Below are 25176 nucleotides of genomic sequence, written 5' to 3'. Positions count from 1 at the left end.
AGTACATAAACACAAACAATTGTAAGAGACTACAATAAACAACTATATACAAATATAGTGGACAACCTAGAAGAAATGAAAAAACTTCTTAGAAAGGTACAATCTCCCAAAACTGAACCAGGAAGAAACAGAAAATATGAACAGACCAATAACCAGTAATGATACTGAATCAGTAATTAAAAAGAAAAGAAAAAAGTGCCCAACAAGCAAAAGTCCAAGACCAGATGGCTTTACAGCTGAATTCAACCAAACATTTACAAAAGAGTTAACATCTATTCTTCTCAAACAATTCCAAAAAATTGTAGAGAAAGGAACACTTTTAAACTCTTTCTACAAGGCCAGCATCACCCTGATACCAAAACCAGACAAAGATATCACACAAAAAAGAAAATTACAGGCCAATATCACTAATGAACATAGATACCAAAATCCTCAACAAAATATTAGGAAACCAACTCCAAGGATACATTAAAAGGATCATATACCATGATCAAGTGTGATTTTTCTCAAGATTTTTGCAAGGACTTTCAACATATGCAAATCAATCAATGTGATATACCACAATAACAAATTGAAGAATAAAAACCAAATGTCATCTCAATAGATGCAGAAGAAGCTTTTAACAAAATTCAACATCCATTTATGATACTCTCTAGAAAGTGGGCATAGAGGGAACATACCTGAACATAATAAAGGCCATATATGACAAACCCATCACACTCAGTGGTAAAAAGCTGAAAGCATTTCCTCTAAGATCAGGAGCAAGACAAAGACACCCACTCTTGCCACTTTTATTCAGCATGGTATGGAAGTCCTAGCCATAGCAAGCAGGAAAGAAAAAGAAATAAAAGGAATCCAAACTGGAAAGAAAGCGTAAAACTATCACTGTTTGCAGTTGACATGATACTAAGAAAATCCTATAGATACCATGAAAAAACTACCAGAGCTCATCAATGAATTCAGTAAAGTTGCAGGATACAAAATTAATATACAGAAATCTGTTCCATTTCTATAGACTAACAACAAACTAGCAGAAAAAGAAATCAAGGAAACAATCCCAATTACAATCACATCAAAAAGAATAAAATACCTAGGAATATATTTACCTAAGGAGTTAAAAGAGGTGTACTTGGAAAAGTATAAGATGCTGATGAAAGAAACTGAAGACAATACAAACAGATGGAAAGATATATGGTGTTTATGGATTAGAAGAATTAATATTTTGGGACTTCTCTGGCAGTCCAGTGGTTAAGATTAAGAATCTGCACTCCCACTGCAGGCGACACAGGTTCAATCCCTGGTCAGGGAACTAAGATCCTGCATGCCATGCAGTGCAGCCAAAAAAAAAAAAAAAAAAAGAAAGAAAGAAAAGAAAAGAAGAAGAATTAATATTGTTAAAATGACCATACTATCCAGGACAATCTACAGATTCAATGTAATCCCTATCGAAATACAATACCAAGGGCATTTTTCACAGAACTAGAATGAAAACTTTTAGAATTTGTATGGAAATAAAAAAGACCCCAAATAGCCAAAACAATCTTGAAAAAGAGTAACAGAGCTAGATTAATGACACTCCCTCACTTCAGACTATACTACAAAGCTACAGTAATCAAAACAGTATGGTACTGGCACAAAAATAGACACATAGATCAATGGAATAGAATAGAGAGCCCACAAATAAATACATGCAGTTATGGTCAATTAATCTATAAAAAAGGAGGCAAAAATATACGGTGGAGAAAAGACAGGCTCTTTAGTAAGTGGTACTGGGAAAACTAGACAGCTACATGTAAAAGAATGATATTAGAAAATTCTCTAACATCATATACAAAAATAAACTCAAAATGGATTAAAGACTTAAATGTAAGACTGGAAACCATAAAACTCCTAGAAGAAAACATAGGCAAAACACCCTTTGAAATAAATTGTAGCAATATTTTTTTGGATCTGTCTCCAAAAGCAAAGGAAATAAAAGCAAAAATAAACAAATAGGACCTAATTAAACTTACAGTCTTTTGTACAGCAAAGGAAACCATCAACAAAATGAAAAGACAACCGACTGAATGGGAGAAAATATTTGCAAATGATATGACCAGTAAGGGGTTAATATCCAAAATTTATAAACAGCTCATACAACTCAACAGCAAAAAACCCCAAACAACCCAATCAAAAAATGGGCAGAAGACCTAAAGAGAAAATTTTCCAAAGAAGACTTACATGTGGCCAATAGGCACATGAAGAAATGTTCAACACAGTTAATCATCAGAGAATGTAAATTAAAACCACAATGAGATATCACCTCACACCTGTCTGAATGGCCATCATCAAAAAGAACACAAATAGGGCTTCCCTGGTGGCGCAGTGGTTTAGAGTCTGCCTGCCGATGCAAGAGACGCGGGTTCGTGCCCCAGTCTGGGAAGATCCCACATGCCGTGGAGCGGCTGGGCCCATAAGCCATGGCCACTGAGCCTACACGTCCGGAGCCTGTGCTCCGCAGTGGGAGAGGCCACAACAGTGAGAGGCCCGCGTACTGCAAAAAAAAAAAAAAAAAAAAAAAGAACACAAATAATAAATGTTGGCAAGGATGTGGAGAAAAGGGAACCCTCGTACATTTTTGGTGGGAATGTATATGTACATATTTTTGGTGCAGGCACTGTAGAAAACATTATGAAGGTTTCTCAAAAAACTAAAAATAGAACTACCATATGACCCAGGAATTCCACTCCTGCATATATATCTGAAAAAAAATTAATTCAAAAAGATACATACACCCCAATGTTCATAGCAGCATTGTTTACAATTGCCAAGAATGGAAGCAAACTAAGTGTCCATCAACAGATGAATGGATAAAGAAGATGTGAGATACACACACACACACATACATACACAAACACACAATGGAATACTACTTATCCATAAAACAGAATAAAATTTTGCCACTTGCAAAAACACGGATGGACTTGGAGGATGTTAGACTAAGTGAAATAAGTCACACAGAGAAAGACAAATACTGTTTGATATCACTTATATGTGCAATCTAAAAAATAAAACAACAAAATTTGATGGTCAATTACACTGAGGCCCAATCTCATTATATTTGGGAACAATTAAATTAAAACAGTAATAATATTTCACTCTTATTACACTGCAAAAGTTAAGAGACCAAAAAATTCAAAAAGTTCACAGGGATGTGGAAAACCAGGAGCTCTCACGCACTGCCAGTGGGAATATTGATTACCCAATCACATAAGTGGTATAGGAAAGCATATACAGCCATGCCTAAGATCAAGTATTTCCACTTTTAGGCATATACCCAAGAAAAGCTCTCCATAGGTTCACCAAAAAACACATGAAAGACAGTCACTGATGTATTGTTTTTACTGGCATAAAGACTGAAACAATGTACATGTCTATTAATAGAAAATAGGAGAAGAGATAAACATCCATTGTATTTATAAAATTCCATTCCATTCGTACAATTAAATGTCATACAGGAAGTATAAATATGTATAAAAATTATGCTGAGCAAAAACAAGCAAGTTGCAAAAGAGTTTGTAGTATAAATATAACTTATATAGAATTTAAAAGCATGAAAAACAAATTTTATTTATAGATACAGATAAATACCTATGGACCAATAAATATTCATAAAAATAGTACCTATCAATATATGTTGGAGTCAGGGAGGAGGAGAAGACAAGATGGCTGAGTAGAACAATCTGAGCTCACCCCTTCTTATGGAAACACCAAAATCACAATTAACTGCTGAACAACCACTGACAAAAAAATGCTGGAACCTATCAAAAAAGATACCTTACACCCAAAGACAAAGAAGAAGGCACAAGGAGACAGTAGGAGGGGAGCAATCATGATAAAATCAAATCCCATACACACCAGGTGGGCTACCCACAAATAGGAAAATAATTATACCACTGAAGTTCTCCCACAGGAGTGAAAGTTCTGAGCCCCACATCTAGCTCCCCAGCCTAGCGGTCTGGCAATGGGAGGAGGATCCCCCAGAGAATCTGGCTTTGAATGCCAGCAGGGTTTGATCATAGAAATGCCACAGGACTGGGGGAAACAGAAACTCTACTCTTGGAGGGTGCACACAGGGCCTCAAGCACACTAGGACCCAGGGGAAGAAAGCAGTGACTTCATAAGAGACTGGGCCAGACTTACCTGCTAGTATTGGAGGGTCTCCTGCAGAGGTGGGGGGCAGCTGTGGCTCACTGCAGTGATAAGGATGCTGGCGGCAGCAGTTTTGGGGAGTACTCATTGGCACGAGCCCTTCTGGAGGCCACAATTTTCTCACCAAGACCAGGACCCACCCAACAGCCTGGAACCTCCAGTTCTGGGATGCCTCAGACCAAACAACCAACAGGAGGGGAACACAGCTCCACCCATCAGCAGACAGGATGTTTAAAGTTTTCCTGGGTAAACAGCTGCCCAATAAACACAGCCCCTGACACAGCTCTGCCCACCAGAGGGACAAGACCCAGCTCCACCCACCAGTGGGCAGCTACCAGTCTCTCCCATCAGGAAGCCTACACAAGCTTCTTAGACAGCCTCATCCACCAGGGGGCAGGCAGCAGAAGCAAGAACTACAAACCTGCAGCCTGAAGAATGGAAACCGCAATCACAGAAAGTTACACAAAATGAGACGGCAGAGGATTATGTCTCAGATGAAGGAACAACATAAAACCCCAGAGAAAACAACTGAATGAAGTGGAGATAAGCAACCTTCTGGAAAAAAAGTCCAGAATAATGATAATGAAGACGATCCAGGATCTTGGAAAAAGGATGGAGGCAAAGATCGAGAAGATACAAGAAATGTTTAACAAAGACCTAGAAGAACTAAAGAACAAACAAACAGAGATGAACAATACAATAAATGACATGAAAAATACACTAGAAGGAATCAATAGCAGAATAACTGAGATGGAAGAGCAGATAAGTGAACTGGAAGACAGAATGGTGGAAATCACAGCTGCAGAACAGAATAAAGAAAAAAAGAGTGAAAAGAAAAGAGGACTTCCCTAACATGGGAAAGGAAAGCGTCACCCAAGTCCAGGAAGCACAGAGAGTCCCAAGGAGGAAAATGCTGATACACATAATAATCAAACTGACAAAAATTAAAGACAAAGAAAAAATATTAAAAGCAACAAGGGAAAAGCAACAAATAACTTACAAGGAAACTCCCATAAGGTTATCAGCTGATTTCTCAGCAGAAACTCTGCAGGCCAGAAGGGAGTAGAATGATATATTTAAAGTGATGAAGGGAAGAACCTACAACCAAGAATACTCTACCCAGCAAGGCTCTCATTCAGATTCAGTGGAGAAATCAAAAACTTTACAGATAAGCAAAAGCTAAGAGAATTCAGCACCACCAGATCAGCTTTGCAACAAATGCTAAAGGAATTTCTCTAAGTGGAAAAGAAAAGGCTGCAACTAGGAACAAGAAAATTACGAATGGAAAAGCTCACGGATAAAGGCAAACATACAGTAAAGGTGGGAAATTACCTGCACACAAATCAAAACCAGCAACTGTAAGAGGAGAGCACAAATGCAGGATATTGGAAATGCATTTGAAATTAAAAGACCAGCAAGTTAAAACAATCTTGTTTATATACAGATTGCTATATCAAAATCTCATGGGAATTGCAAACTGAAAATCTACAATAGATACACTCAGAAAAAAGAAAAACGAATCCAAACACAACACTAAAGTCAGTCATTAAATCACAAGAGAAGAGAAAAAAAGTTGAAGGGAAGGAAAAACACCTACAAAAACAAATCCAAAACAACAAAATGGCAATAAGAACAAACATAAACTTCACGGAACAGCATGGAGGTTTCTTAAAAAACTAAAAATAGAACTACTATATGATCCAGCAATCACACTCCTGGGCATATATCTGGAGAAAACCATAATCCAAAAGTACACATGCACCCCAGTGTTCATTGCAGCACTGTTTACAATGGTCAAGACATGGAAGCAACCAAAATGTCCACCAACAGAGCAATGGATAAAGATGTGGAACATATATATGATGGAATATTACTCAGCCATTAAAAAGAATGAAATAATGCCATTTGCAGCAACATGGATGGACTTGGAGATTACCATACTAAGTGAAGTGAGTCAGACAGAGAAAGACAAATATCCTATGATATCGCTTATATGAGGAATCTAAAAAAAAAAAAAAAAGATACAAATAAACCTATTTACAAAACAGAAACAGACTTAGAGAGCAAACTTATGGTTACCAGGGGGGAAGGGGGAGGGGGAGGAATAGATTGGGAGTTTGGGAATGACATGTACACACTGCTATATTTAAAATATATAACCAACAAGGACCTACTGTATAGCACAGGGAACTCTACTTAATACTCTATAATAACCTAAACGGGAAATGAATTTGAAAAAGAATAGATACATGTATATATATAACTGAATCACTTTGTTATACACCTGAAACTAACACAGCATTGTTAGTCAACTTTACACCAATATAAAATTAAAATCTTTTAAAATATGTTGGTATCAGTGGCATAGGGAAAGGGAATGGGATCAGGAAGGATTATACAAGTACTTCAATTGTAAGGTAATGCTTTATTATTCTAAAAACAAAACCCAAATTAATAAAAATTTAATATTTGATAAATTTGAGGGTGGGTACACAGGTATTCATTATATTGCTTTCTAGAACATTTTTATGTGTTTATAATTTTTCTTAAAACAACAAAAAACTCTAAAGAGATTCCAATAAGATACACTCAGAATTTCTCACATATGTTAAAATAAATTCCAACAAAGTAGAGGTTTATAAAAAATGTTTATCATTTCTATTAACTGAAATCCAATAAAGAAATTCTTAACTGCTCAATATGATAAAATGTTTGTGATAAGTTACAAAAATAGTTTCAACTTACAGAATTAATATATCAGAAATCTTAACATTAACTACATTTTTATAAAGCCTAATAACAATTATTTTGTGTGGAGAGATGAGAAGAAACTAAAACTAACAATATTTTTTTAAATAGAAGAGCACACACGATACCTTGGAGGCACGAATCTGCCTGTGAACATCCGTTAGTTGTTGGATTTTGTATTCTAGCTCTGAAATCTGGGCTTGAAGCCACGTCCAACGGCTGCCAACTCTTGCTCTGTCTACAAGCCACTTCCATTCAGTACTACAGTTACTGTGAACAAGACAAACACAGTTAGTCAAAGCACAAAGACAATCAAGTTTTCACAGAGATTGCTTAATAGCTTCCTTGACTCTTGTCATACAATCCCAAATTACTTTATAAAACATCTAATTATATGAAAGAAGAATGGTATATCAACTTCTCAAAGATTTGATTTCCTTATCTTTCTATCCCACAAACACCTGTTTTTATTCAATATTGTGTACCCAGTAGTAGGATAATCTCCTTGCTATTTAATACTTTATTAATGGTCAAGGGCTGAAACAGAAGTAGGCCAGCAAAGGAAAAGAAACAAGAATGACAATACTAACACCATGTAAAAACTGTTACATGAGCCTTTTATATGTAAGTAGATGTCAAGTATAAGACAAGTCATTTGAACTGTGCTAGATCTAAATCCATGTAACAAACCATAGAGTACTCAATTTTACTAAATGTAATTTTCATTTGCTAGAACAGGAATCAATTTTTTAATGTCAAAAATTATCAAAAATATGAATGCTCTGCTACATTTCAATAAACATATCAAATATATAAATCCTGAGATGTTTATTAAGATAAACAGCTTGTTAAAAACTTTATTCCTAGGATTCACAGCTCAGAGATGAGAAAGAATTTATATACAGGCTTTCTTTCATGCACATTTGAAAATAAGGGTTGAACCTTAATTAGCTCCTCTATCTTTTGGCAAGGGCACTGCTCTAATCCACAGTTTGTGAGATTACAAATTAATTACCTTAAGAAAATATTTCAACCACTCCAACTAGAAAACAATCAGAGTGAGGGGGGGAGGAGAGGGAGAGAGAGACAGACACACACACACACACACACACAGAGAGAGAGAGAGAGAGAGAGAGACAGAGAGAGAGTTTGTGTGTGTGTGGTGTTTGGGATAATTAATTAGGAGCTTCATACTGCCAAGGAAGAAACTGAAGAAGGCCTAACAGAAGAAATTGAAAGTACAACTGAAGGGAAGTAACTACTTAATGGCAAAACACAAACTTCATGAAAAACCTGTCTAAAAATTGCATTTATTGTCAAAACTCATAGAATGCACAACGCTGAAAGTGAACCCTACCTAATGTAAACTATGGACTTTGAGTGATAATGATGTGTCACTGTAGGTTTATAGATTGTTACAAATTCACTACCTTTGTGCAGTATGTTGATAGTGGGGGAAGTAATATCTGTGTAGGGACAGGGGACATATAGGAACTCTGTATTTTCCACTCAATTTTGTTGTAAACCTAAAACTGCTCTAAAAAATAAACTTTATTAATTTTTACACATTTAACCATAATGAAATATCTTTCATATAAACTTTAGCCAAAGAAAACATTTATGCTGAGATCATTTGTCGTCAGAGAAACAGAATTATTGTAACTCTACTACACAGAATTTATTCATTATAACAGATTTTATGTCAATGTTCTCAAAAGGCTTTTTTTTTTCAGATTCTAATTACCTACAATGTGACTGCAGAGACTGCCATATAAATTAGGACTTCTCTTGGTATTATTATTCAGTTTATAGTTATTATTGTGATTTTGTAAATGTGACACTATTTTAAATCACATTTTCATAACTATGGACAAAATTTAAAATGCCTATTCAAAATACACTATTCACAGTTATAACAATACTAACTGCCAATCATGAAATTAATGAAGAAGGCAAGGACCATATCATGCAGTAGTTGCACAGGTGAGGGCAAAGTGTTGGATTTTATGCAAAAAGGAAGTTATTGGCAAGATAGTAACAAAATTTTTTTTTTCCAAGCACTCTAGCTACTAGGTAAAGAAAGCATTGTAGTGGAACATAAGAGTAAATAAGGAAACCAATTAGGATGCAACTATAATAACCTAAATGTGGTACAGATAATTGTGATCTCTAAATATTTCATGTGCTATCCTACATTTCCCAGCCTTCACTGCACTTAAGTTGGAGCCATGTGACTAGCTCTGACCAATAGGCTGTGAGCAAAAGTGATAAAGTCATTTCTAGTCCATCTGACCAACTTCAAAGCCACTGTGCAGATATTATAGCTACAAGATGGAAGAGGATCACAGCTCAAACCACACTGGACTTTACGTAAGCCACAGTAAACCTTTGCTGTGCAAAATTACTGAGATTAGAAGGTTAATGTGTTACTCTAGAGCTTACTGTGACTAAAACAATGAATAAAAGATGAAAATGGCCTGGACTGGAAATGGGGTGGGAGATAAAGAAGAGATGAAGATAAGAGGATGGACTCAAGGTTGATTTTAAAGTAGATAGGACTTGAAGAAGTATGATGTGGAAGTAAGCATGCAGAAATCAAAGATGACCTTAAACATTGTTTCATTAAATTTTGCCCCAATCAGAAAATTTCCCTATAACATGCCACTTTGCTGGGTTGTCAAACTGATTATTAGCTCATGGAAATAGAGAAAAATAAAAGTTTATGGAGTTAATGTTATTGTACTTCTAGTACAAATACTGATACTGAAACTAAATTTACAAAAATCATTTTTATGTTCATATGTGACATTAAATTATCCTAACATAGAAAAAGTAGTAATATCAGATTTAATTTAAGTAAACTAAATAATACTGGGGCTTTGTAATAAGTGAAATGAATTTTCTGTAAAGGATACCTTATTCTACATTTTAACAGGAGTAAAATCTGTTTGCTATGCTTATAAATGGTAACCAATCTTTTCCATCAAAAATGTTCTCTTGCTTGAAAAAATGTCTTTCTAAAAACTAACTATGGTTGTAAACATGTTACAGATAAGTATATGGCTCATTCAAAGGAGATCGACACCTGTTGTACCTCAAACACAAAACGTTTTATGTAAACAATTTATATAACCAATGATGTAATGGCTTATATCTTAGAGTGTAACCAATCAGAACACAGCTGATGCAACAACAAACTAATAAGAATGTGAGGCAAACCCAGAATGTCTAGACTCCTCAGTTAGCATATAAGCCTGGCCTGCCAGGCCACTAAGATTTACTCCCTACATCTCTCTGCAGTGTGTTGAACTGATCAAAGACCAACACATGCCCTGATCTGCACTGGAAATAGGAGCCCCTACTTCTAGTGAAGATCAGGGCAAATACATCCATGAGTGGATACCACCTGGGCAGTGAGACTAGTCAGTCCTCAGAAAGGCAGCACATGCCTTCAATCCTCATCCTTACTTGTTTGCAGTCACAACTTAACTTACCGATGGAAATAAGTACAGGCTGTTTAAACCAAGTGGTTTTCAGTACAATTTCTCTTCGTACTAACTTCTGGTCAACATCATGAATCTACATCACTGTCTTGTTGTTGTTTTGTTTGTTTTGTTCTCTCTACATCACTGTTTTAACCTTGAAGTGTAGTTTGTTCCTCAGAATAAGATAGAACTTTCTAATATTACACCTTAAGTTACCAAAACTTAAAGAAAAACTTGTATAATTTTGCCTTTAATAGAGTTTGTTAGCTTAGTAATAAAAATGAATTAACTATGATTTAAAAAATAAGATCCAACTGTAAAAAATTATAATTCCAAGAAAAATAAGTTTTATCCTGGGGAAAATTACATTAAATTAGGCCAAACTTCTCCACTGGTGTTTGCTCACCTAGGAAGAGCTTAGTCTTCCCTGGAATTTGATTCCTTTAGACCAGGGGATAGCAAATTTTTCTGTAAGGAGGCAGACAGGAAATATTTGTTTTGTGGCCACAGCATCTCTTTAATAACTACTCAACTCTCCTGTTATAGCATGAGAGCAGTCATAAATGAATGGGTGTAATGATGTTTCAATAAAACTTTGTCTACAAAAACAGACAATAGGCCAGATTTGGTCCATGGGCCATAGTTTTCCAATTCCTGATGTGGAACATGTTTTCATATGCTTCCCAAGGGATTATGACTTCCTTTAATGAAGTGTCTTTTTAAATCTTTTGCTCATATTTAATTGGCTACCTTCCTGTTCATATAAGACTGTCAGACTGTATGTATTGGAAATACTTATAGCTCCCAATCTGTAGCTGGCCTTTCATTTTCCTAAAGGTGTCTTTTGAGCAGCAAAAGATTCTAATTTTGATGAAGCCCAATTTTTCAAACCTCCCTTTTATAGATAGTTCTTTTTATGTGCTAAGAAATATTTGCTTAACATGAATTCATAGATTTATTCATGTTTCTAAAATATCAAAAAGTTTTAGTGTTTTTACTTTTAGATCTATAATCCAATTCAAGTCAAGCTCTGTGTATTGGTCCAGGTAAGGGTCCAGATTCATTATTTTCTACAGGATATCTAGTTCCTGAACCATTTGTTGAAAAGATTCTATAATCCTTTAATAGAAAAAAAAAACCAAAACTATCCTTGAATAAATAAAAGACTATCTATATGAATACTACATGTTGTATATACACTTACATACACACAGAGAGCACTTAGGATATCTGTCTATCATCTATCTACCTACCTATGTCAACACCATGACCCAATACGACACTATTATTGTAGTTTAGAGTAATTCTGAAAATCCAGTAAATTCTTCAACTTTGTTATTTCTCAATATTGTTTTGACAATTCTAAATTTGAGAATCAGCTTGTCAATCTCTTAAAAAAAAAGAGCAGCATTTTGATAAGGATTTCATTGCATCCATGGATCTATTGGTTGAGAATTAATACAACACTGAACCTCCTAATCAATGTATAAGGTATTATTTCTCTGTGTATTTATGTACTGGTAATTTCTCTCAGCTATGTTTTATAGAGTTTAAAAAATTTATCTCTATGTATTTCATGTTTATGGAAGCTAGTATATAGCATTCATAAATTGTTTGGATGATAGTATATAAAAATACAGTTGATTTTTATGTGGTGACCTTATATACTTTGACCTTGTTAAATTCACTTAGGAGTTTTAGTATCTTCCTCATAGCAAAGTCCTTAGGATTTTCTATGTATATTATCATGTCAACTGCAAATAAAGCAGTTTGATTTATTTTTAATCTGGATTCCTTTTATTATTTTTCTTATCTTACTGCACTGGCTATGAATTCCAGTATAACATTAATTATAAGCTGTGTGAATGGACATCCTTACCTTCTTCCTAATCTTACAGAGAAAGCATTCAGTCTTTCATTGTTAAATGTAATGTTAGCTGTATACTTTTTATAAATGTCCTTCATCAGATTGAAGAAGTTTCTGTCTATTCTGGGTTTGTCGTGAATTTTTATCATGAGTAGGTTTGAATTTTGTCAAATAGATTTTTGGTATCTCTGGAAATTATCATATGCTGTTTCTCCTTTTTTCTTTGATTGGTTTTAAATGTTAAAATCAACCTTGCTTTCTGGCATAAACCCCTTTGGTCATGATGCATTTTGTAATATGTTTTGCTAGATTCTGTTTGCTATTTCATTAGGGATATTTTGCATCTACAGTCAAAAGAGATATTGATCTATTTTCCTGTAATGTCTTTATCTGATTTTAAAATCAAGCTAATGCTGACCTCATAAAATGAGTCAAGAAGTGTTCCCTCCTCTATTTTTTGAAGGAGTTTGTATAAGATTGTAATTGTTTACTACTTAAGTTTCAATAAAATTAATCAGTGAAGCCATCTTGGCTTGGAGTTTCCTATAGGGAGTTTTTAATTATTAATTTATCTAATTGACATAAGGTTTTTCAAGTTTTCTATTTCTTCTTCTGTCAGTTTTGGTAATTTGTGTCTTTCAAGCACTTAGTCCATCTAAGTTATTGAACTTACTGGCATGAAATTGCTCATACTATTCCCTGATTATTCTATTAATGCCTATAATATCTACAGTGATGCTTTTCTTCCCTGTTATTGGTAATTTTTTTCCTGATCGATCTAGCTGGATATTTATCAACTTAATCTTTTCAAAGAACCAGCTTTGGTTTCACTGATTTTTCTCTGTTGCTTTTGTGTTTTATATTCATCGATTTCACTTTTTATCAGTTTTTCCTTCTTGCTTTGGATTTAAGTTGCTCATTTTTTGCAGCTTCTTAAGAGGGAGGCTTATGCCATAAACTTTACACCTTCCTTCTTTTCTAATATAAGCATTTATAACCATAAATTTTCATGTAAGCATTGCATCCCACAAAATTTGATATGCTGTATTTTCATTATCATTCCATTAAGAACACTTTATAGATTCTCTTGTGATTTATTCTTTGATCTAAGCATTACTTGGAAATGTAGAGTTTAATTTCCATATATTTTTAGACATAAATATTTGCCATTTCCTACTACTTCTTCTTTCCGTTGTGCAGAACTGAATTTTCACTCAGTATTATTTTCTTTCAGCCTGAAGATCATTTTAAGATTTCTTATAATATAGGTATACTGACAGGAAATTTTCTCACTTTGCTTATTTGGAAGTATTATTTTGCTTTTGTTCTTAAAAATAATTTTAGGTTAATTTTTTTTTTCCTTTCAGCTCTTTAAATATATCATTCCACTGTTTTCTAGTTTGCTTACCTTCTGATGATAAGTCAGCAGTCATTTTTTTTATTTGCTCCCCTATATAAAAATTTTTCTTCCTCCTCTTAATGCTTTTAAGATTTTTTTCTGTATCACTAGAACTTGGTGATTTGACTACAATACACCATGGTGTGGTTTTGTTTGTAATCCTGCTTGTGATTTATTGGGATTCTTAGATCTGTAGTTTTATGATTTTTCCTTTTAAGTCCTTGAGCATCCTTACTATATTTGAGATATTTTAAAGTCTTTGCCAACTAATCTCATCTCTGTCATTCCTGTCTTTTTCTATTGATGATTTTTCTCCTCCTTTGTATGTCTAGTAGTTTGTGTGTATGTATACATATATGTATGTATGTATGTAAACACACACACATTTATTATGGACACTATGAATATGATATTGTTGAATTTCTGGATTTTATGGTCTTCCTTTAAAGAGTGATAAATTTTGTTTCAATAGGTTATTAAATTACTTAATGTTCAACTTCATTCTTTTCAGATTCCTTCTAAGATTTGTTAGAGCACGTATAGAGTAGCCATTAGTCATCAAGTCAGACTCAGCCTTACTCTTTGAGGTGTGACCAATCTGGGGTCTCTACTGAATACTCTAGATGTTCAACAAAGTCTCTCCACTCTGCTTATTCAGAACTCAAACATCTCTTAACCTTGTATGAGCATTGGAAGTTGTTCAGATTACATTGCCTAATAACTTTTTGTGTGCCCTTATGGAGTTTCACCTACACACACAGAGCTTAGTATTTAACAAAGGTCTCAAGGCGACATGAAGATTTATGATGCTCTTTCTTTGCATACATAGGTCCCTACTCTTTAGTATTCTGATCTAACGATTCCAGCTATCTCATCCTCCCCCAATCTAATCTTTATTTCAATCAAGCAGGACCATTGTGCTCTACTTGGCTTTCCTCTCCCTGCACCAGATATCTGAAAGTGCCTCCAGGCAGAAAACCAGGGCAATCACAGGGCTCACTTCATCTGTTTCTCTTTTCTCAGAAATCACTGAACCTCTGACCTCTGCTGCCATTTTCTGAAAATAATGACTGTTTCATATATTTTTGTCTAGATATTTACAGCCAAAGAGAAAGAACAGCACCAGTGACTCCACTCCATTATGGTTAGAAATCAAAGAACTTTTATATGTGTTTGTGTGTGTGTGTGATATCTCTAAAATGTTTCTATTTTGTTTCAAATATTTCCTATTCAAAATTTCACTGCCTTTAAAAAAAAAACTACAGTTGCAGTTTAAGACCAGAATCTTAACAACAACAACAACAACAAAAATTGAAAGTGCTTCATGGATTCCTTTTTTGGGTGTTCCTGGACTATTTCATGAAAGCAGAGTTGTTTATCCAACTTATATCACACATCTATCTACCTTTCAACTGTTCTATAAGAAAAACAGTTAATTTATGTTTGAGCCACTATAGTTTTAAGTCTCTTTTTTACAACTTAGCCTTTATGCTAAATGTTATAGAAATTCTTAGGAACAACAGAGTGGGTTATAAGATAAATCCAAAGCATTTCTATTAACTTAGAGGTAGGACAGAAAGCAGATAGGAAAGAGACATATGTTGGTGATCCTTTCTATACTACACTATACTATATATACTATACTAGCAAAATATGACCATTTAAAAGAGAAACCAAGTGCCTACCAAGACTATAGTTCTAGCAGAAGCAGCTAGAAAAAGTCATAATGTTGTAATGAATTGACTACTACTTGTTGTTTTAAGCCTGATAAATGAATGAATTTAGGCAAGAATTAGTTCATTTACAAGCAGAGAAAAAAAAGAATACAACTCTGCTTAGGAAGGCTCTCTGACTATAGCCTACTTCTAACTTAATGGATAATCCAATAATACAGGGTACCTTGAAGGAATAGAAAAGCCAGTTGCTTCTCTACAGCTAACACAAAAAAATGTATTCCAACAATTTCTCTTAAGAGTTCTAAGCCACATAACGAGAGCCTGCCTAGGAGCAAAAGTCAGATTAACCCCTACCCAAATGTACTGTTTCAGGTGGCCACAAGGTATCAGTTATTAAGTTAAGGGAGAGTTGGATGCTCTGAGGAAAATAACTAGTAAAGTAACTAGTTTGTAGGCTTAGCAATTATGAGCAAGTGAGATCTTTGGTACTGGTATTTTCACATATAGCTGACTGGAGGCAAACAGAATTGAAACCTACATTTTTGAGGCAACTCTATTAGCAAAAAATACCGCAAGTCTAGCATGCTCTACCCAGGGAGCCCAAGTTTGCACTGACAGAACACAGGGTGAGAATCCAGGGCAGCCTCAAATAAGGGTATGTTCTCCAACACCCATTTCCGGTTAAGGAATAATTCCTAAAAAAGCAAAGTCAGGGACTATGGAAAACAAAGGACAAAGGAACTTCTCTCAGAAAGCAGAATTAGGATCCTATCAAGACCTTACTCTACTTCCAAAGCAAGAAGTTTTATTAATTATTGTAAGGACCAGGAACTTTCATGTGTATCCCATCCTTCTCTCTTTCCAGTAGGAGTTTTATTGTAGCTTTCCTGTCCCTACTTCAACATACATACAAGAAACAAGGTAAAAGCATTAGAAAAGTTGTCTCTGGGTTTATAGGTTACCGCATATAAGGAACCACATCTGGAACCGAAAGAGAGGACTTTTACTCCACCTGTTGAATGTGGCTTTGAGTCACAATCTTAATATATTGTGCAATTCTGCCTAGAAATCTGGCAAAACCCAATTTGTCATCTAACTAAACTGAAATTTTTTGTATTAGTTTAAAGAATTTATACATTAGATTGGCATATTTGGTCTTGCTCTCCTACCATCTATCACCCCCTTCCCTTCAAAGAAAGGAAGAGAGAAAGAAAAAATGGAGAGGCTGGGGAATATTTATACATTCTATCAATACCACTCCCCCCTTTCTCTTGTATGAAAAGAATTTTGAAAGTTAATAGTCTGCTAAATTGTCTTACCTGTATTTTTAAAATCCTCACATAACATCAAAATTAACAATTAGGGACATACAAATAAAGGAAATAAATGATTTCTAAACTAATCAAAATATATTTGCTAAAAAACAGTGTGAAGTCATGCACATCATCAGTTCAACAAGCACTGTGTGTATGTGTGTGTGTGTGTGTGTGTGTGTGTACATGCATGTGTTTATATGTGTGCATGACTCTTTTGTTCAGGAAGCCAGGACATGTTATAGTGCTTCCAAACTATACACTGCATAAAGGCCTGGCTGAAAGGGCAAGCAGGACTAATTCAGCAAGAGTTTTGTACTCCAAGCTCTGCAATTAAAAATCTAAACCTACTCAGAGGAAGGAGCATTTTTTTCTACTGCACACAAAAGGGCTTGGGATAGCCCTGCCAGCCACTATGATGAGCACTGAAAATAAATGAGATAAAAGAGGATTAGACTACCCTTGTTACTCAAAAAGGTGGCTACCACTAACTCAGAATTGAGTGCAGGCATTTCTGCTATAACAGCATATATGCATTCCTAAATAACTCCATGTTCTGTAAAATAAAAAGAGCTAAACCTATGGAAAAAGTAGAATTGGAGTGAGAGGACTCAAAATCTATGGAATTAAGGACTATGGAGTCCTAACAAAACAATAACAAGCCGTATAAAAATATGAGTACAGTTGAGTTTCTACTGGCATTTGTATTAAGAGTAAGTCAGTCCATCCTTTAAAGCTTCATTTCCTGGAGCTCGTTTTTTCCTTTGATGTGGGTCCTTGAAGACATTCACTTCTAATAGAGACCAGTTTAATAAAAATTAAAAATATCATCTGGTGATAGTTCCTTTGTATTAAAAAGAAATTGATAAAGGCTATCTTTACAACTTCTTCAACAAAACTTGCAACTTCCTCAGATCTTTTAATATAGTAGAATATACAGCAATTTTTTGTTAAAATTGTTAAGGTGCCAATAAACCAGCACCTTATTGTATTATAGGTTACTTTTACAGAATATTCAGCATTTTTCTTATACTACTAACGCTTTCTCTTTAGTTGTGAAAAAGCTTGCCCCTGATCTTTCCAAAACAATAACAGGTTCGAACTTGTTTAGGGGAAAAGAATCCAAGCCGAATTCCACATATTATTGGCATCATTCCCCTGTATGCCAAATGTTAAAAGAAAACAATTTTCCTTCTCTGAAAAATTAAGTCAGAAACTTAGATATACATAAAGAGAAGAAGTACACTGGAGAATAACTAAGGGTAAAATAAGTTGTATTTTTCTTATTCTTAATGGATCTAACAGATAATGGATTTGTTTGTTCAAAATAACAATGGCAACAATGTAACCAATTAGGTATGCACATGTGTGTGTGCTTATAAATGCCTACATATGCTTATATGTATAAATGCAATGAACGACAGGAGTGATACAAGGGACAAAGACAACAGGATTTTTTGTTATTATAAGGTACTTGCAGTAACTGGGAAGAGTTATAGTATTATTTGAAAGTAAAGGTGGATTAGCTATAAAAATACATTGCAAACTTTAGGGTAACAACTAAAAAAAATAAATAAGAAGTATAACTGATATGCTAAGACAGGAAAGAAAGTAGAATTATATAAAATGTTCAATTAAAATTGCAAAACGCAAAAAACTACAAAAGCCAGAAAATATATGGAAGACAAAAATGGGAGAAAAGAACATGAGCAACAAATAGAAAACAGTGACAAATATGGTAGATATTAAGCTACTACATCAATAATCATTTTAAACATCAATGGTCTAAATACACTCATTAAAAGACAAAGATTGTCAGAGTGGATCAAAACACAAGACCCAACTAAATGTTGTCTACAAGAAACCCACTTTAAATATAAAGACACATATAGGTTAAAAGTAAGAGGGCAAAGTAGAAGGACCTTAAGCTTATCTCCTGAGATAAGAGAACACCAAAATCACAACATGAGAACACCAAAATCACAACAATCTGCAGAACAACCACCCTCTACAACTAAAGACATAAAGACGGAAACACAACAAGACTTATAGGAGGGGCAGACTCGTGATATCATCAAATCCCATACCACTGGTGGGTGACCCACAAACTGGAGAATAACTGTATTACAGAGGTTCTCCCACAGGAGAGTTCTGAGCCCCATGTGAGTCCCCCCTATCTAGGGGCCTGGCACCAGGAAGAGGAGCCCCCAGAGCATTTAGTTTTGAAGGCCAGTGGGCTTGATTGCAGGAGCTCCACAGGCTTGGGGGGAATAAAGACTTCACTCTTAAAGGGCACACACAAAAGCTCACACACACCAGGACTAAGGGAAAAAGCAGTAATTCGATGGGAGCCTGGGCCAGACCTACCTGTTGGTTTTGGAGGGTCTCCTGGGGAGGTAAGGGGTGGCTGTGGCCCACTCCAGGGTCATAGACACTGGTGGTGGATATATCATGGAGCATTCATCAGCAAGTGAGCTCTCTAGGAGGCTGGCATTTTGGCACCAAGACCTGACCCCACCCAACAGCCTGCAGGCTCCAGTGCTGGGATGCCTCAGACCAAACAACAAACTGGGTGGGAACACAGCCCCACCAATCAGCAGTCAGGCTACCTAAAGACTTCCTAAGCTCACAGCCACATCTAGGTATGCCCCTAAATACAGCCCTGCCCACCAGAGGACCAAAACCCAGCTCCACCCAAATGCAGGCCAGACACTAGCCTGGGACCAGCTGGCTCCTGGACCTTGGGTGTCGAGAGGGAAGTGCACTCCTGGGATGCATAGAATGTTTCCTATAGAGGGCCTCTTCTCCACGGTCAAGAAATGTAACCAACCTACCACATACATAAAAATACAAATAGCAATTTACACAAAATTAGGTGACAGAGTAATATGTTTCAGACAAAGGAATAAGATTAAACCACAAAAGAAGAACAAAGTGACATGGAAATAGGCAGTCTCCCTGAGAAAGAGTTGACAGTAATGATCATAAATATGATCAAAGAACTTGGGAGGAGAATGGATGCATAGAGCAAGAAATTAGAAGTTTTTAACAAAGAGTTAGAAAATATAAAGAACGAAACAGAATTGTAAAATACAGGACTTCCCTGGTGGTCCAGTGGTTAAGACTGTGTGCTCCCAATGCAGAGGGCATGGGTTCAACCCCTGGTCAGGGAATGAAGATTCCCGCATGCTGCACAGTGTGGCCACAAAAAAACAAACAACAACAACAACAACAAAATTGAAGAATAACTGAAATGAAAAATACACTAGAAGGAATCAAGAGTAGACTAAATGAGGCAGAAGGACAGATCAGTGAGATGGAAGACAGAGTAGTGGAAATCACTGCTGTTGAATAGAAATAAAAAAGAATGGAAAGAAATGAGGACAGTTTAAGAGACCTCTGAGACAACATGAAGCATGCTAATATTTGCATTATAGGGATCCTAGAAGGTGAAGAGAAAGAGAACGGGCCTCAGAAACTATTTGAAGAGATAATAGCTGTAAATTTCCCTATCCTGGGGATGGAAACAATCACCCAAGTCTAGGAAGTGCAGCGTCCCATGCAGAATTAACCCAGAGGAATACACCACAACACATTGTAATCAAAATGACAAAAATTAAAGATAAAGAGAGGATATTAAAAGCAACAAGGGAAAAGCAACAAATAACACACAAGGGAATTCCAATAAGGCTATCAGCTGATTTTTCAGCAGAAACTCTGCAGGCCAGAAGGGAGTGACATGATATACTTAAAGTGATGAAAGAGAAAAACCTACAACCAAAAATACTCTACCCAACAAGACTCTCATTCAGATTTGATGGAGAAATCAAAAGGTTTACAAACAATCAAAAGCTAGAAGAATTCAGGACCACCAAACCAACTTTACAGCAAATGCTAAAGGAACTTCTCTAGGCAAAAAAGAAAAGGTCACAACTAGAAACAAGAAAATTACAAACTGGAAAAGCTCACTGGTAAAGACCAACATAGAATAAAGGTAGGAAATAATCCATGCACAAAGCTAGTAGGGAAGTTAAAAGACAAAAGTAGTAAAATTATTCCACAATAAGCAGTTAAGGGATACACAAAACAATTAGATGTAAAATATATCAAAAACAATAATCATAAAGGGAGAACAGCACAAATGCAGGGTATCTAAAATGTGTTTGAAATTAAGAGATCAGCAACTTAAAACAAGCACATAAAAATATACACTCTGTGGGCTTCCCTGGTGGCACAGTGGTTGAGAGTCCACCTGCTGATGCAGGGGACACGGGTTCATGCCCCGGTCCGGGAAGATCCCACATGTCACAGAGTAGCTGGGCCCGTGAGCCATGGCCGCTGAGCCTGTGTGTCCGGAGCTGTGATCCGCAATGGGAGAGGCCACAACAGTGAGAGGCCTGCGTACCGCAAAAAAAGAAAAAAAAAAAAAAAAAAAATATATATATATATATATATATATATATACACACTCCTATACAAAAACCTCATGATAACCACAAAACAAAATCTATAACAGATATACTCGCAAAAAAGAAAAAGGAATCCAAACATAACACTAAAGACAATCATCAAATCACAAGAAAAGAGAGTAAAAGAAGAAAGGGGGGGAAAAGACCTACAAAAACAAATCCAAAACAATTAACAAAATGGGAATAGGAACATACACATTATTAATTACCTTAAATGTAAATGGACTAAATGCTCCAACCAAAAGATACAGACTGGCTGAATGGATACAAAAACAAGGCCCATATATTTGCTGCCTACAAGAGACTCACTTCAGATCTAGAGACACATACATAATGAAAGTGAGGGCATGGGAAAAGGTATTCCATGTAACTGGAAATCAAGGGAAAGCCAGAGTAGCAATACTTATGTCATAAAAAGTTGACTTTAAAATAAAGACTGTCACAAGACAAAGAAGGACACTACATAATGATCAAAGGATCAATCCAAGAAGAAGATATAACAATTGGAAATATATATATGCACCCAACATAAGAGCACCTCAATAGATAAGGTAAATGTTAACAGACATAAAAGGAGAAATTGATAGTAACACATTAATAGTGTGGTGACAGTAACACCCCACTTACATCAATGGACAGATCATCCACACAGAAACTCAAAAAGGAAAGTCAAGCCTTAAATGACCCATTAAGATCAGATGGACTTAATTGATATTTATAGAGCATTCCATCTGAAAGCAGCAGAATATACATTCTTTTCAAGTGCACATGGAACATTCTCCAGGACAAATAACACCCTGGGCCACAAAGCAAGCCTTGGTAAATTTAAGAAAACTGAAATCATATCAAACATCTTTTTGGACCACAACACTATGAGGCTAGTAATCAACTACAAGAAAAAAAACAACTGCAAAAAACACAAACACATGGAGGCTAAACAATATGTTTAACTAAACAATCAATGGATCATTGAAGAAATCAAAGAGGAAATCAAAAAATACTTAGAGACAAATGAAAATACGACAATCTAAAACCTATGGGATGCAGCAAAAGCAGTTCTAAGAGGGTAGTTTATAGCAATACAACTGTACCTCAGGAAACAAGAAAAATCTCAAATAAACAACCTAATCTTACGCCTAAAGCAACCAGAGAAAGAAGAACAAAACGCAAAATTAGTAGAACAAATCATAAGGATCAGAGCAGAAATAAATGAAATAGATACTAAAATAAAAAACAGAAAAGATCAATGAACCTAAAAGCTGGTTCTTTGAAAAGATAAACAAAATTGATAAACTGTTAACCAGACTCATCAGGAAAAAAAGAGAGAGGGTCCAAATTAATAAAATCAGAAATGAAAAAAGAACAAGTTACAACTGACACCACAGAAATAGATCAGATCATAAGATACTACAATAAACAACTATACACTAATAAAATGGACAACCTAGAAGAAATGGATAAATTCTTAGAAAGGTACAATCTCCCAAGACTGAACCAGAAAGACACAGAAAATATGAACAGCCCAACTACCAGTAACGAAATTGAATCAGTAATTAAAAACTCCCAGCAAGCAAAAGTCCAGGAACAGATGGCTTCACAGGTGAATTCTACCAAATATTTAGAGAAGACTTAACATCTATCATTCTCAAACTATTCCTGAAATGCAAAGGAAGGAACACTTCCAAACTCACTCTATCACCCTGGGCCACTATCACCCTGACATTAAACCTAGACAAAGATATCAAAAAAAAAGAAAATTATAGGCCAATATCACTGATAAAAATAGATGAAAAATCCTCAGCAAAATACTAGCAAACCGAATCCAACAATACATTAAAAGGATCACACACCATAATCCAGTGGGATCCCAGTGATGCAAGGATTTTTCAATATCTGCAAATAACTGAATCTGATATACCACATTAACAAATTGAAGCATAAGAACCATATGATCATTTCAATAGATGCAGAAAAAGTTTTTGACAAAATTCAACATTTATGATAAAAACTCTTCAGTAACCAGGCAAAGAGGTAGCTGACCTCAACATAAGAAAGGCCATATATGACAAACCCACAGCTAATATCATACTCAATGATGAAAAACTGAAAGCATTTCCTCTAAGATCAGGAACAAGACTAGACTGCCCACTCTCACCACTTGTATTTAACATAGTTTTGGAAGTCCTAGCCACGGTAATCAGAGAAGAAAAAGAAATGAAAGGAATCCAAATTGGAAAGGAAGAAATAAAACTGTCGCTGTTTGCAGATGACATGATGCTATACACAGAAAATTCTAAAGACACTACCAGAAAACTACTAGAGCTCATCAATGAATCTGGTAAAGCTGCAGGATACAAAATTAATATACAGAAATCTGTTGCATTTTTATACTCTAAAAGAGAAAGTAAGGAAACAACCATAATACTCTGATGAAAGAAATTGAAGATGACACAAACAGATGGAAAGATATACCATGTTCTTGGATTGGAAGAATCAATACTGTTAAAATGACCATACTACCCAAGACAATCTACAGATTCAATGCAATCCTTAGCAAATTACCAACGGCACTTTTCACAGAACTAGAGCAAAAAAACTTAGAAATTTGTATGGAAACACAAAGACCCCAAATAGCCAAAACTGTCTTGAGAAAGAAGAATGGAGCTGAAGGAACCAGGCACCCTGACTTCAGACTAAACTACAAAGCTAATCAAAATAATATAGTACTGGCACAAAAACAGACACATAGATCAATGGAACAGGATAGAAAGCACGGAAATGAACCCACACACTTGTGGTCAATTAATCGATAACAAAGGAGGCAAAAATATACAATGGAGAAAAGACAGTCCCTTCAATAAGTGATGCTGGGAAAACTGGACAGCTACACGTAAAAGAATGAAATCAGAAAATTCTCTAACACCATATACAAAAATAAACTCAAAATGGATTAAAGACCTAAATGTAAGACCAGATACTATAAAACTCTTAGAGGAAAATATAGGCAGAACACCCTTTGACATAAATCACAGCAATATATTTTTCAATCTGTCTCCTAGAGTAATGGAAATAGAAACAAAATAAACAAATGGGACCTAATGAAACTTGAAAGCTTTTGCATACCAAAGGAAACCATAAACAAAACAAAAAGACAACCTACGGACTGGGAGAAAATATTTGCAAACAATGCTACCAACAAGGGATTAATTTCCAAAATATACGAACAGCTCATACAGCTTAATGTCAGTAAAACAAACGACCCAATCAAAAAGTAGGCAGAAGACCTAAATAGACATTTCTCCAAAGAAGACATACAGATGGCTAACAGGAACACAAAAAGATGCTCAATATCACTAATTATTATATTAATGCAAACCAAAACTACAATGAAGTATCACCTCACATCAGTCAGAATGGCCATCATTAAAAACTCTACGAATAGTAAATCCTGGAGAGGGTGTGGAGAAACAGGAACTCTCCTATAGTGTTGGTGGAATGTAAATTGGTGCAGTCACTACGGAGAACAGTATGTAAGTTCCTTAAAAAACTAAAAATAGAGTTACCATATGATCCTGCAATCCCACTCCTGGGCATATATCCAGAGAAAACTTTAATTTGAAAAGATATATGCACCCAGTGTTCATAGCAGCACTATTTACAATAGCCAAGACATGGAAGCAACATCAACAGATGAATGGATAAAGAAGATATGGTATATATATACACAATGGAATGTTACCCAGCCATAAAAAAAGAATAAAATAATGCCATTTGCAGCAACATGAATGGATCTAGAGATTATCATATTAAGTGAAGTAAGTCAGAAAGAGTTAAGACAAATATCATATAATATTACTTATATGTGGAATCTTAAAATATGATACAAATGAACTTATTTACAAAACAGAAATAGACTCACAGACACAGAAAACAATTTTATGGTTACCAAAAGGGAGGGGGAGAGATAAATTAGGAGTTTGGGATTAACATATACACACTACTATATACAAAATAGGTAAACAACAAGG

At 35.3% G+C, this 25176-nt stretch overlaps 1 protein-coding gene across 13 annotated transcripts in view; it reads right to left on the bottom strand.

Moving 5' to 3' along the window:
- Positions 1–25176, bottom strand: part of KANSL1L (KAT8 regulatory NSL complex subunit 1 like) — a 146065-nt gene that overhangs the window by 94118 nt on the left and 26771 nt on the right. For 12 of the 13 annotated variants that reach the window (XM_027122469.1, XM_027122493.1, XM_027122494.1 and 9 more), the window contains one exon: positions 7068–7209. In XM_027122469.1, coding sequence (XP_026978270.1) covers positions 7068–7209 — 142 coding nt within the window. Of the gene's footprint in view, positions 1–7067; positions 7210–19046; positions 19148–25176 lie in introns of those variants that run through there. The other variant, XM_027122506.1, reaches the window with a different exon arrangement.

The sequence above is a fragment of the Aethalodelphis obliquidens genome, unplaced genomic scaffold (assembly GCF_003676395.1).
Source record: "Aethalodelphis obliquidens isolate GAN/ISIS:26980383/991018 unplaced genomic scaffold, ASM367639v1 scaffold2, whole genome shotgun sequence".
Lineage (NCBI taxonomy): Eukaryota > Metazoa > Chordata > Mammalia > Artiodactyla > Delphinidae > Aethalodelphis > Aethalodelphis obliquidens.
Note: the sequence above shows the minus strand (reverse complement) of the source record. Positions and strands in the feature narration are given on the sequence as shown.